This window comes from Polypterus senegalus, chromosome 14 (genome assembly GCF_016835505.1).
Source record: "Polypterus senegalus isolate Bchr_013 chromosome 14, ASM1683550v1, whole genome shotgun sequence".
NCBI classification, from domain to species: domain Eukaryota; kingdom Metazoa; phylum Chordata; class Cladistia; order Polypteriformes; family Polypteridae; genus Polypterus; species Polypterus senegalus.
In genome coordinates this window covers 84,574,763-84,589,854 of record NC_053167.1, presented here as the reverse complement: position 1 = coordinate 84,589,854, position 15,092 = coordinate 84,574,763, and the positions used below count along the sequence as shown (strand labels likewise).

Below are 15,092 nucleotides of genomic sequence, written 5' to 3'. Positions count from 1 at the left end.
TCAACAATCCAAATTACAAACATTTTCCAAAAATCAGTAGAATGTCATGAAATTAACAAAAAGTCACATGAGGAGAAACAGTCTTACTCATGGAATTCTCTAAAGCAGTTGTTGTTCTTGTTGAGGCACAGGTGAACATTGCACTTTGAACATTTTATTACAGTCTGGCCCTTACAATTTGGGCGTTTGCAGCATTGCCGTCCACTTTCAACCACTGGCCAGTGACCCACAGCATCTGAACGGACTTCCATTGTTGGAATAGCCTTAGCTGGACCTCGATGTTTTATTCTTTTCAAAATCCCTTTCAACATCAGATGAAGGCCACACCCTCTTCTTCCTTGACATAGCCTTGCCTTGCATGCAGAGTGCCTGTGCAATTGATGTTCTAAAAGCAAGCAAATCCTTCTGCTTCTTTCTTGGAACATCCAGTGAATCTCAATCACGTCGATACAACAACCAGCTGTTTACAATGGCCATATCAACAAAATGAAAAAAGAACCTATGATAGTACTTTTTTCACCTTATGTGGATGCAATAATATGCAATTAGTGCATCAAGAGCATCAACGCCACCCATGAACTTGTTGTACAGGCTGATGATGTTTGGACATTCTATCGACACTTTTTCGACTTTCTATCCCATCTTTCTACATTAGAAACAGGCTGGAAACTGGCAAAAGTGCTGGCAACAATCACCCCTGTATTTTCAAACCATTTTACTGCTCTTATTTCTACATTGACTACAGCAACCTTTTTCTCTTCAAATGTCCCTCTTCCCTTCTTCTTCATATCGGTGTCTACGCTGAAATTGCACCCTTGCAGGCGACTTTACTGCACAGTCCCAAGGGCTGGCATCCCCTTGTTTGCAAGGGCAACAAACAAGTCCAAGGAAGAAAACCAGTTGTCAAAATACAGTAAGTGATTGAGAGCACCACGAATAACTTGTGCAAGCTTTAGCACAATGTTTCCACTTGCACCAATGTTAGGTTCTCCAGGCACAGGATCTATTTTCCCTGCAAATATATCAAATGAATGCACCAGTCCTTTTGTGTCACAAAGCACAAAGATTTTGTATCCCCATTTGTATGGCTTCTTGGGGATATATTGCTTTAGACTAGATCTACCTTTGAATGGCACCATTTGCTCATCAATAGACAACATTTGATCTTGTGGGAGACCCTGAAATTTTGGGAGAAGTGAATCAATAATTGGCCTGATTTTGAAAAGCTTATCGTAATTTCCATCATTGTTGGCTGGCATGTTGCTGTTGTCATTGAAATGAATGATTTTTTTAATTTGTTCCCATCTGTCTCTGGATATCACATCAGCCACCTGTGCTACTCGACATTCACTGGACCAGTACATTCTTGACCTTGGTAAATGTACAACACTCATGTACACTACAGTACCAATAAACTGCTCCAATTCATTTCAATCCAATTCGAGGGCACTATTTGGATTTTTTGTGTGCAATACAGATTACTTTGTTGTGCAATACTATCCAAAAGATCAGCATCAAAAAAGTCTCGGAAGTACTGAATTGGCAGTCTGATTTCATCAGCATCTGGAAGAGCAGCTTGCCAAATTGGAATGTCTTTTGCAGAATTCTGTTGTTGCACCGTCTTCCACACTACCTTTTGCTGTGTTCTCCTTGCAGTAGCAGCTGGTCGCCTTCTTGCACTAGTAGCACTGGTGCTAGCAGGTGCTTCATGATTGCTGTCAGAGTCTTCATCACTGCTGCTTTCTTTGTCAGTACTCTCATTACTGCTGCTTTCATCTTCAGAAACATCACCTTGTGATAATGGTGTAGATATGTAGTCTTCATCGCTCTCCTCACTGTCACTGAGACAGCTGTCATCACTTTCAACTGGTGGAACCCTGATTTGAAGTCCACCAGCTTGCTTTCCATAGAAAGTTGATGTGTTCATTTCATTCTGCCTCAAAATAAACGGCAGAAATCACATTTATATCTCAGTATGCTATTTTTACATTAATTTAAGAAATAAACTAGGATCAAAATGCAAAGCATTTGAAATCTATGCACAGGAATTTGAATTTCTTTGATATTGCACCTAAATACAATTATTTTTCATATGCAGCCATTATTGCCGAATGTAGCGAAAAAGTGACATAGCGAAAACGGCGTCTAACTTCCGAAATTTTCGTCACATGTAGTCTATTCTGAAATATCAGCAATAGAAGACAACTATAAGCTTATATGTATTTTTATCTTAGCGCAATTTACCTCAGATATGGAGAATTTCGCGAAGTGAGCAGCCAAAATCGTGCATGGAAACGCCAACACCTCGCTTCAATCAGGTGGTTGTAGTTTCCACTAAGACTGCTAGATGGGAGCAGAAGCACTTTCAATTCAATCCTTGGAACATATCGAATACGCAGCAACCGGCATTAGTGGGATACGCATGCCACCTTGGCTGCATTCAGCCTGCAAGCGGTTTGATGCGAATTCGCGACAATCGTCTGCAAGGGGTTAAATGCTTATTCTAAAATGTTATCGATTAGATCCTGCCAGGTTCTGAAAATGTTTTGTATAGATCCTCTAAGTGTGAATTTGATTTTTTCCAGTTTTCAATAGTATATAACATCAGTTACCCACTGACTTAAAAGAGGAGAGTTAGGATTCTACCAGTTTAGCAAAATAAGTCTGCGTGCCAATAGTATAGTAAAGGCAATCACAAGCCTATTTGGAAGAACACCAAACACAGCTGTTAATGGATTAGGAGGGATTGCGACACCAAGGCTGTCTGAAAGGAGATTTTGGTCCACAATGATGTTAATTTGGTGTGAGTTTTAAAGCTACCTCACTGCAGGTTGAATCTAGAAACAAAAGGTCCAGATTGAAATTAAATCAAAATGCAAGGTGAAAAAGGGAGTGCTTTATAGTACCTGAGAGAAGAAGAAGTCTGCGAACACCTGCAGAGGAAGACATAGAGAAAGTGGCCACTCTGTTAAGTTCTCTGTTTTCTTTATTATATAAAAAACACACACACATTGTCTAATTTGCTTCCTTGACACACGTCCTGGGTTTAGAGCAGGGGTCTTCAGAGTCAGTCCCAGATAGAAAATTGCTTGTTCCTTTGTAATTAGCATCTTCCTGCTAATAAGGACTAATTAAATGCACTGAATGGAGCTGTTTAAGACTAAAATAAGCAATTAAGGGTGGGGAATCTTAACATGCAAGACAACTAAAATGTAGCAGAAAAAATGTCACTTGAGTAATAAGTGCTTCAACAGGAATAATAGATTTCTCATTAAGAAATATTATATGTAAATAATGTGATGTGTAAGATCCTGACACAATAATAATATCTGAAAAATATCAGAAGCTAAAAACATTAAATAAAAACAGCCAGAGTCCTAGGTTTGTTCCATACTTTTTTTAAATTAGACACATCCATGACATACCCATAGCTAAATTGCCATGTAGTACCCTTCTGTACAGTTCTGAATCTATTCACATTGAAACTAATCTGATTGAAAGTGTTTTTCTTTACACACTGGAAATGTCAGGTAAGATAAGGCCAAAGGACTACCACTACACAGCTCGTCTGGATTATATCCCACAGAACAGTGGCACCCAGCATGGATAACAGAATTATTTTCTATAGTTTTTAAAGTGCCAATTATGGTACAGAGGGAGATGTATAATCTTTTACTTAAAACCTGCAATACTGAGATCACAATTGCTAGTATTTCATTAAACTCTGCTGTTTACAAATTAAAGTGTGGTACCGAGTGGCAGAGAGCACCTTTGATTCCTAGAAGATGAGCTTGAGGTGTTTGCAGAAAGCCTTTCTTTCTTACATACGGCCAATACCACATAGAGGTGCTCTTGATAAGTCAGCAGGATTTACATTTTATGTTTTGTTATGCTTTTGTAATAAAAAAAAATATTAATTCAGCATAAAATGCACTCTATTTTCTGATATGAAATTATTGTTGCAGTAGATGGGTTTGCTGTTCACATTTTCCTTGAGGTTTGATCTGATGATGTTCTAAATAGGATTACTTTCTTTGTACACGCTTGTCTTTCAAAGTAATATTTAAATGCCAGGCAGGCACCTGAAGTGACCCACAACAATTCCTACCATCCATCTCAACAGCTAAATGCATGAATCATAACCACTGTCATTTTTATAGGAGCTCCCCTACCCATCCCACTCCATTATTTTATTTTTATTACATAGCTATTATTTTGACAGTCTCTGGCAGTTCAAAATTTCTCTAAAACAAATGAGACAGAGAACACCTGCTGTTTTTTATATGTACTGTCCTTTAGAAGTATATTACATTGAAAAACTCTAACAATTGTAAAATGTATAAGTATCTTTCAAAGTATTCCATTATTATGAAGGCAATTAAAGCAAATGTTAAGTTTGGTGTCCAAAAAGGTCTTTCATAAACTAATCAAGAAACATCTGGAAAAGTTCACCTAGCACTCAAAGGTTCCATAAAATTCACGTGCCACACTGATATGCACTTTCATATGATGATCCAAGTTTTTATTTAAGTATCATTAGTTTTAAGAACATACTGCCTTTGTCTACTAGGAGGCATTGAGTCTCCAACCTTCAACTGTTCTCTCATATATATAAACATAAACTGTTCATTTAAAGACTGCATTATTTCTTTTGTTGTTATCACTAGCCATTCTTTCTGATTTGTACTTCTGTACCCTTGTGGGCATTGTAGATAGTGTGAATCTCAGCTGTACACAGTGTCAGTCCTCTGCAGTCCGCTCTATTTAACAATAATAAGAGTCAGTGTTATTTTGGCAGGCAGTGAGTGCTGCTTTTGCAAGTGGCTGGACCTGTAAACACGTTTTGTTCCAGTTTGATAATCAGTACATTGCACTCAATATATTTAGTGCTAACAGAAAAGATTAAGTTAGCAATCACCTTTCTCTTCTCCTGTACAACAATACTAACTGGCTTTGTTCCTCTTATAATTCTTTTATTAACCCGGAGCAAAACAAGAATAGTTTGACTTATTTTTAGATTACTTTGAGGTGCAAGCTACTTAAAACATTTTAACTACACAAACCACACAGTGATTATGATTTGGGCAAATATTTTAAATAGTTAAGAAGTTAACATTAATATAATCCATCAACTGAAAAGTCTATGCATCCATTAATTTATTCTGTATAGATGTTTTCCCTGCATTTTAATGTCCTTCTTGAAGCTGTGGCTACTGTAATGTATTGGGCCAACTATTATATGTGACCTTAGCTGTAAGACAACAGTGGTAATCACTGTACCACCGTGCCTTAGACAACAAAAGACACAAATGGAACGATAACCACAAACAAAATACAGCAAATGGCCACAGACTAAGAATAATTAAAATATACATCTATCATTGTGCCCACAGAATTCCAGACTTGGGTCACACATTGTCGTGCCAGGAAGCAGTAGGTTGAGACTGGCTGTTTCCATTGTTTGAAATCGCAGCTCCAGGGGCAGCTAGAACATCTGTTTTGTTTCTGATTTATCTGTGCATGTACTTTGCACTTCCATCAGGAAGAAACACTGTATAAATAGTAATAAATCTTTCATTATTATTATTCCAACAGGGTTTCCTATGTTTTTGGAGAAGGGGTGGGGGCTTCTTTAGACTCCTAATTATGCATGCAAATTATCTATTTGGTGCTGAGGGAGCACACAGGGATCAGTGTTATATATCCGGTGAATGTTCTCATAACATTCTCACTATAGTCAACTAATGTAGATATGCATGAGCAAATCACGCAGGGGATCTTGCACAATGCATGCTTGAAAGTTCTGCATAAAGCTGGTGCTGCTCTTTGATCTCCTTCCCATGGGATCACCACCTATGGGAGGGGCCAAGGAGGTCGGGTGCAGTGTGAGTTGAGTGGTGGCCGAAGGCGGGGACCTTGGCGGTCCGATCCTCGGCTACAGAAGCTGGCTCTTGGGACGTGGAATGTCACCTCTCTGAAGGGGAAGGAGCCTGAGCTGTTATGCAAGGTTGAGAGGTTCCGGCTAGATATACTGTAGTATATACTTCTCACCTCGACCCACAGCTTGGACTCTGGAACCAATCTCCTTGAGAGGGGCTGGACTCTCTACCACTCTGGAGTTGCCCCCGGTGAGAGAAGCAATTATTCAGTAAGCTTTACACTGCTGTTACCTCTGTCTCCATCCATTCATCTATTTTTCAACCCACTATTTCAATTCTAGATTTTGAAGAGTAGGTCCCTATCCTAGAAGCACTGGGTATAGGTGTGAACCAAACCTAAACATGTATGATAGTGAATCTAATGGCGCTGACACATACTGCTGGTTTATCTGCACACACTGACAACATTACAGTTCCCTTAAATATGTGTGTATTTAAATTTATTCGTTAAAACATAGACCTAATTTATATTCCTTATAGTGAGAAAAAATAACCATTTTTTACAGTATCTGGCAAGCATAACAAAAAACAGTGATCATGTCAACACCACATTCTGCTGTGATCGCTATTCTGTAACCAGAAAGACTGGTTTTCACACAACAGCTGAGGCTATAAAGCCTTTAGCAAAAGTCATATGTATTCAGTATTTTTGCAAGGTAATAATCCTAATGAAGCATGTCAAGTCTGTAATAGCAAAGAGTTTATATAACATTTCATTTACTGTTAGATGCATTTTTACACAGTGTATTCTTAAATAGTCTATTTTCATTAAAAACAAAGTAGTAAATGTGCATTTGTGTAAAATATTTCTAAATGATAAGGGTAGATCAGAATGAGATTAACAGTTTTGATAGCATACACAAATAATAACAGATTTTTGTTACTAATTCACATGAGAAATTTTTCAGTCACTATGGTTAAAATTTGTTGTAGTTAGTCTGAACTTCCCAGAAAACATCATGCCATTTTCATGGAGCTATATTATAAAATATGCAAGGTGAGACTCATGGATGATATGTTTAGATGAAAGAATGATCTTGTGTACATTTGTTTCCACACACCGGTTTCCATAAATCATGGCTTGCAGTCCATAGTATAGTCGTGCAGTGAAGAAGCTTAATTACTAAAGATCAGCTTGCTGACTACCAATACCTGTATCCACAAAAATATCCTGGAGGTTAGAAAAGTTTAAACAAAACTATTCATTAGAAGTACAGGATTTTACATGAAAAACATGGCTAAAGACATATACAAAAACATACCTGTCTCTGGATCACATTGGTGCTCACAGGGGTCAAGAAGACGACGGGAACAAAGTTCTGCAACCCATGGACCACTAGCATTCTGCTGGAAGAAGATCAGCACCTGAGCTGGATTTAACCAGTCACTGGCATCCAACTGACTGCCTTGCAGAAGAATAAACCTGCTCCCTAAAAAAATACATGCAAAGTATTAAAAAAGAACAACTGGGGGAGAAAGATGCTGCTTGATGAAATAGCCAAAAATGAAAGGGCTACAATGGTTGGTGAAGCACAGGTCAAAACATTTTTGTGTGAATTTAAAACCAGCACATAATTTGAAATAATACTCATTTGATTTATTACAGCAGGATGTGTATTGCCATTGCTGTGCAATCTTAGTTTAGGTTGTAGAAGGCATAATCAGGAACCAGCTCCAGATGGGACATCAGTAGAATCAGGCACATGTTCTCATGTTACCAGTCAGTTAACCTAAGATGCTGTTTTTTTGCATGAAGAAATAAACTAGAGCACTCTAAGAAGCTTTTCTAGACAATAGCAAAGGTTGGGATTTGAACCTAAAGAACAGTGACTGCCATTTACCCATTGTTCTTTGTGGATGGAATTAGATTTAGCACATGCAGCACACAGATATATACAGATACAAATGTCCATAGTAGTGTGATCTGTTAGTACACTGACACACTACAAGGACTTGGGCTGGATTCTCAGCATGGCCTACTTTATAAATACAGCTTACAGTTCTTGTACAAGTACATTGTTTCCCTTTCTCATTGAAAAACCCAAATAATTAACTGTCAGTCGTATCTTGGTGTGATTATGTATAAGAAGGCTGAATGCTGGAAAGGGCTTGAAGCTTTTAAAATTGGTGGTAGAAAATGGATACATGGATTTTTTATATATAAATGTTGTGGAATGGGACCTGGACACAGACAGGCGGACATCATTTCTGCACCCAACACACTCCTTTATTATATACACTATTTACAACAAACAGTCCTGTGCACAAACCCAGTGCCTCCAGCACCGATCCCCCAAAAGTCCAGGCCTCACAGTCACCAAGTGCCTTTCTAGCCTCCAGTCCTCTCTCCAGCTCCGTCCTTCTTCCACCCGACTTCCGCCTCTGAATGAAGGGAGGCGGCCCCTTATATAGGAACCTGGATGGGCTCCAGCTGCTTCCCGGCAATCCCCGTGTGGCGGAAGTACCGGCTGCGCACCCGGAAACCCTTCGGGTGTCCCTGCTCCTCTTCCCCCCCAGCACTTCCTGGTGTGTCGGAAGTGCTGAGGTCCAGGGTTATTCAGGCACCGGGGCGCCGCCTGGCGGTGGCCACGGGTCCCTACAGGGTTGGGCTTCCAAGCCCTCTACCCTTGGCCTCCAACCCAACCAGGGCGGTCGCCCCCTTGTGATTTCGGTCCTCCTGGGTGTCCCGGCTGGGTTCCACCCCCAGCCGCATGCGACAATGTATTAATACAAATAGGCCCATTAAACATTCCAACTGTAAACTCAAAGTTTCATTGCTTTTTATGTGACATAAACATTTTTGGTTTGGACAAAATTAACCTTTTTTCCAATTGCATTGTGTCCTTTTGCATTACAGTAGAATTCATCCACATAACATGTCATTAAGTCAGAATTGTTTTTTTTTCTTTGTCTTGCTTTAACATTTTACTGAAAGTCAGTTTTAACACACTAGATCAGCATGATTCAACATTTGTCCTGGCATACAGTGGTGTCTGCCACTTTCTGATATAGCAGGGTTCCAAATCTCTAAATGATACTTTGGATTAAAATGATTGTAATAATTGGTTGTAATTATGCAAGCATTTCACAGACCAGCATGGCCAGCACCACTTAGACAGAACAAGTGGGCAAACGGAGAAGCATTTTGTTGACTAAACTGGGTTCAGAGTGTATGAACAAATAAAGAAAGCAACTGAGGTAAACACACCGTTTGCCAAAATTTTTAAATGTTTTCTAAAAGAATACTGCTTTTTTTGAAAAGACATAAGCAGTCATTTAGGATGAAATTTTTCAACAACAAAATCATTAGTTGGCTCAAGCAGCGTGCTGATAGATGGTAACATTATCACGTTAGAGAGTTTTGACTAGTGAGATAGATAATTTTGTATGATTAACTAAATAGAACTTTGGGTCAATTCATATGGCTTCATTCCCTTTGACTGGACAGAAATCCAATTAAACTGGTTTAAGTCAGAATGCAAGTCTTTTATCAACTATCAACCTCATCCAGTGCTTAGTATGGTACAGAACTGACACAGTGGTTAAGTGGATAAGGTTTCCACTTCATAGTTTTAGGAAGCTGGTGTTGTTTCTCAGCCCTGCATGTCATCTTTTAGGATTATTCTGCGTTTCTGTCAGGTCTTCAAGGTTTATCCCAAAGATGTGTAGGTGAGGTTATTGCCAACTTTACATTGGCCTAAATAAATAGGGATAGTAGTTTGCAAAATTGTGCCCTGCAATGAACCATTGTTTACTACTTTTCATATAATGTTTCTGGGATAAATTGAAAAGAAAAGACTAATTCAGAAAAAGGATGGATGGAAATTTTAAACTTTAAATTTAAGTTCAACTACATTGTCATGTGTGCATTGTACAATGAAGTTCTTATTTGCATAAGTCCTTAGGATAGTGACAATGCTACAATACCAACAAAAAGACACACACTCACATTAAAAGAAGTAAATACAGTATATCTATACATATTCATATACCTATTGTCACACACGTTCGATTGGGAGACATCTGAAAGGCCTTAAGAATAGTACTACCATACTAGACCAGGGGGTGTCGAGCTGCAGTAACTCTCACAATCTTCTGCAGACCATCCATGGGAAATCTCGCCAGGTCCCAGCGCCATGGGTGACATCACTTCTTCCCCAAGGTGCCAGTGATGACATCACTTCCGGTTCTGGCGTCATGCATGACGTCACTTCCGGTACAAAGACTACCACTTCTGGTTCCAGTGTCAGTGATGATGTCACTTCCGGTTCAGAAGACAGCAGTTCCGGCCCAATGATGTCACTTCTGGTGCCAGGCTTTAAAGCCGCCAACTTTTCCTATTATATTCAGTTCTATTTTGGACTCAAACCTCAATTAATTTAAACCCATTTACAGCCAAGGCACAATATACGGGTGGCTACCGCAAATTTTTTATATTTTTTATGGTGTGCTTTTTTGACAATATATACATATACATACATGCAAAAAACAGCACAGTGTTTGTCATGATTGACTGTTCAATAGCCTTATGACCTGAACCTAACAGAAATATCCTGAGTATGCAAAGAGCAAATGTAAACCTCTAGTTTACGATCCAAGGTCCCTGAAACCATAAAGACACAGTACTGACCAAGGTGCTTAATGAGCCAGGCAGTAAATAAATAAGTAAATACATACAAACATGCAATTTTCAGGCAAATTTAAAGAAGTATTAAACTTAACTAAATCAGCTATATCATGATGGATAACATGGATCTGAACGAAAATATGTGAGATACACCGAGTTACCAGTATTAGAGTTATACAACACTAGTGGAAGCAGGGCACTTTCTGAATTGCTAAGAGGAATCCCAAAGCAGCAACAAAGTAACAGGTAAAAAGACATGGGACACTTTATTGAATGTATTAAAACAGGAAAGTTAACTTTCTCTGCTTTTAAGAATTCTATTGAATTCTCGTTCTGGTTCATTTCAGTGTATTTTTTATTTTAAAGAACACCTACCATCTGCAATGAGATGCTCAGGCACATGGAGAATGATGCGCACGTTGAGGGGGCAAGATAGGTGAGCAGAAAAGACCAAGCCAATCACACAGCTGACAATGCTGATAAGAGTCAAGGTGGTTTTATTGATTGGACTTCGTGGAGAACCTGAGCAAAGAAGAAGAAAAAAAAAAATTAGCGTAAGTTCAGAAATGACCTCGTGAGAGTTTAAATCACAGCTGATGTACTGTAATCATGGCACCTACTGAGCATGAAAAAATGGTGTCTGCTTGATAGATTGGTTTGGAAGAAAGACAGTTTCATGATCCTGGGTTGCCCTGCTGATCTCAGTTTCAACTTTTCTCAGTGCAGAATGGAGATAAATTTTTATCTCTCAATATCAAGCAATGTATTGCAAAGATAGAATCTTTATACATGTAATAGAAAGAATATGTTGAACATTTTTGCACTTTTTTTAAAAAGTACTTTGAAGGTTTTCTACTTTGATGTAGATGTAAAAAAACCCAATGGAAATGCCAGGTGGACACTGAACTACAGTGAAGGAGTTTAGTTTGGAAAACAAAAACATTAGGATGATCCGATGCTCTTCTTCACAACTACAACTACCTTACGTGCTTTGAATTAAAGATAGATAATGTGAACGCTGGCCCGGGCACAGACAGGCAGACACGTTTGCATCACCCCACACATGTTTATTGTATAGTGCTATATTTACAACAGTGCTCAACAACCCCAAAAGTCCCCAAAGCCCTAGCCACAAAACACAATTTCTTCACTCTTCAGGCCGCCTCCTTGCCTCCTCCAGAGACCTCGTCCTCTGGACTCCCGACTCCAGCCATTATATGAAGGGAGGCGGCCCCTTTTATACAACCCCAGATGTGCTCCGGGTGCCTCCCAGCAATCTTCCACGTGGCGGAAGTGCCAGCTGGGCTGTCCCTGGGCCTCTTCCCCCCAGCACTTCCGGGTGTGGCGGAAGTGCTGAGGTCCAGGGCTCTGCAGGCATTGGGGCGCCCCCTGCCGGTGACCACAGGCCCCTAAAGGGTTGAGCGTCAAAGCTCTGTACCCGTGGCCCCCAAAGGAACCAGGGCGGTCGCCCCCACATGGTCTGGGGAAGGTGTGACCATCCCTCCTCCGGTCCTCCTGGGCGTCCCGGCCAGGTCGCCACCCCAGCCATCTCCGACAATAGATAGTTAGATAGACAGATAGTACAGCAGTTTCATATATATATATATATATATATATATATATATATATATATATATATATATATATATATATATATATATATATATACTAGTAAAATACCAAGCTCAGTGAGAAGTAGTGTGTTTTAGAAAGCAATGAAAAAGAAAAGGAAACATGTCAATGTAATTGTTTTGTCACTGTTGTGAGTGATGAGTGTTGTTGTCATATATATATATATTTACACACACACACAAACATATATATATACATATCTATACATATACACATATATACATACATATATATATCTACATATATACACATACATATACACACACACATAAATACATACATACACACACATATATACACACAAATACATATATATATATATACATACACACACACATATATAAACATATATATACATATACATACATATCTACATATATACACACACAGCTATTTCAGATCAGTGCAATACGCTGTTTGTTAAAACGGATGACACCGCTCTTACGCAAGTCTGCGTGGATATTATGAACTATCAGTATTTGTTCAAGTTCTATTTAAATTTTAAATAGAAGGAATTTTTATTTAGTCGACAGAAATATCTTTGGTAGGAATGGTAAAAACAGACAGGAATATTATTCCTGAATAAATCAACTCAAACCTTAAACAACTTATAATATTTTGCTCTCCATAAAAATATATCCTGTCTAAATTATACAAGTTAGAAATAAAGTAAACATTAAAAGAACAAACATTCAAATTTCTTTACTCTTATGTAATTTTATATTTTATAAAAAATAAACTTAGATTTTAAATATCCCAAAAGATTTTGCTCTCCATAAAAATATATCCTGTCAAAATTATACAAATTCAAATATGAACATGCTGCATAACAAAACCTGGAAATATAAATAAAATGTGTTCCTTTCAGCAATAACAAATCAAATCATTCAGTTGTCTTTGCTCATATGTCATTTTAGAGCTGGACACCTGGCATCTTTTTGGCCACAGGTTCGTTTCTGTTTGCTGTGAGGTTCTGTGTTGTGGAGATTCTCAGGATGGATTGCAGGTGCTCATCAGTGAGGCGACTCCTGTGTGCTGTTTTGTTAGTCTTTATCACTGAGAAGAGCTTCTCACACAGATATGTGCTACCAAACATGCACAAGGTTCGAGCCGCATGTAGACGGACTTTTTTTGTTCTTCAAAGTCACCAAAGCGCCGTGCAAACTCAGTGCGCTCAGTTTATCAGCAAAGTGCGATTTGGGAACACCGTAGTGACGACTTGGTTTAACATTACTTGGTAATAGGGAAAGTGGGGCAAGTGGTTGTGTCTCCCATAAAAGCAGCCTCAATTGAAATCACTTTGTGATTGTGCACGGTAAAACGTCCGCTGAAGTGTCAGATTCTTATTTAATTCTTCTGCTTTCTGTATCTTCTGCATTGCATTCAGGTCTTTCAGGTTACCCTGATGTTTTGTTTTATAGTGCCGTCTTAGATTAAATTCTGTAATTACAGCCACATTAGCTCCACAAATGAGACACACGGGTTCAGTAAACATATACTCAGCCTCCCATCGGTTTTAAAGGCTCTATTTTCAGAATCAACTTTTCTCTTCAGCATCGTGTGAGCTAGCTTCGCAATAACTCGCAGCATCTTAAGGTAGACTTGATTAACGCGTAACTGTTCGGCAAGACAGCTGAAGCGCTGCATTATGGGATCTGTAGTTTATTGTGTTACCAGCGCTTCATATACCCGGCTTTAATAACAATAATACAGTATATAAAATGATCTCGGGCCGGATATAATTACACGCCGGGCCGGATGTGGCCCGGGGCCCTTGAGTTTGACACATATGGACTAAATAGAACTTGAAAAGATATATTTTTTCAAATGTGATCGCGCAATTCAGATAGAGTTGACGCGACTACAGCCTGCATGCCTCAATAAGTCATCCTCCCCTTGCCCTTACTTTTTACCGCTCATCTAATGAATACACTGAGTATGGCTTTACCAAAACAATCACTGATGGCTAATAAAGTATCCATTATTCGAGTATGTAGATCGGGTTATATATATATATATATATATATATATATATATATATATATATATATATATATATATATATATATATATATATATATATATATACCGCGTATCGCAGCGAGAAGTAGTGTGTTAAAAAGGTAGAAAAGAAAAGGGAACATTTTAAAAATAACGTAACATGACTGTCAATATACAGTATTTGTTTTGTGAGTGTTACTGGGTGTTGCTGTCATCAAGGATTTGATTATCATTATTTCTTTCAATCAGGTTCGTATTTGTAGGATGTGTTGTGTTCAAGTTACATTCCGTGTTTGTCAATCGTTGTAAAGATGACAGGTTTCATTCATCGATTCGTTTCTTACTGCATCAATAAACAGCTCGTCTTCTTCTTTATCTGAGACCTGACACACTGCATGCACGGGTTTTTTTTACACTGTCTTCCTTTAGCGGGACATTGACTTTTTCCAACGTGTGCTTTCTTTCCGCAGTAGTTGGATTTATGAATATGCTTGTATGTATGAGACGCTTCATATTTTTTTGCTGCCTTTTCAATTGTGTAATTCAGTTTTGTTCAGCTCTTTGGAACTGTTGCCTTTATCTGTGCACTGCGCCAGTTCACGTGAGCCGCCGGTGTACATGCATCGAAGGTTCCCAGCTGTGCTGGTGCCATCTGGTGCTATGTCCGTGGCTGTATTTAATGTTACCTTAGTCCTGGCACTTAAAACTTTCTCTCGCAGTTTCGCTGAGTTTGTGTCAAACACCACCCTGACCATCTCATCTTCCTCTGCATAAGCACAGTCCTTAACCCGTGAATATTTAGTGGGAGTTTGCTATTGGATTGCCGCTGACGGACGGCCTTATATGGGCAGGCACTAAATTACAAACGCCAGCGCAGCCTGTCTATGAACTTA

At 38.9% G+C, this 15,092-nt stretch overlaps 1 protein-coding gene across 3 annotated transcripts in view; it reads right to left on the bottom strand.

The window, feature by feature from the left end:
- The window catches only part of astn1 (astrotactin 1), a 1,272,040-nt gene that overhangs the window by 904,770 nt on the left and 352,178 nt on the right, over nt 1-15,092 (bottom strand). For all 3 annotated transcript variants that reach the window (XM_039734841.1, XM_039734842.1, XM_039734843.1), the window contains 2 exons: nt 10,942-11,088; nt 7,202-7,369 (listed from right to left, as the gene is read on the bottom strand). In XM_039734841.1, coding sequence (XP_039590775.1) covers nt 7,202-7,369; nt 10,942-11,088 — 315 coding nt within the window. The remainder of the gene's footprint in view (nt 1-7,201; nt 7,370-10,941; nt 11,089-15,092) is intronic.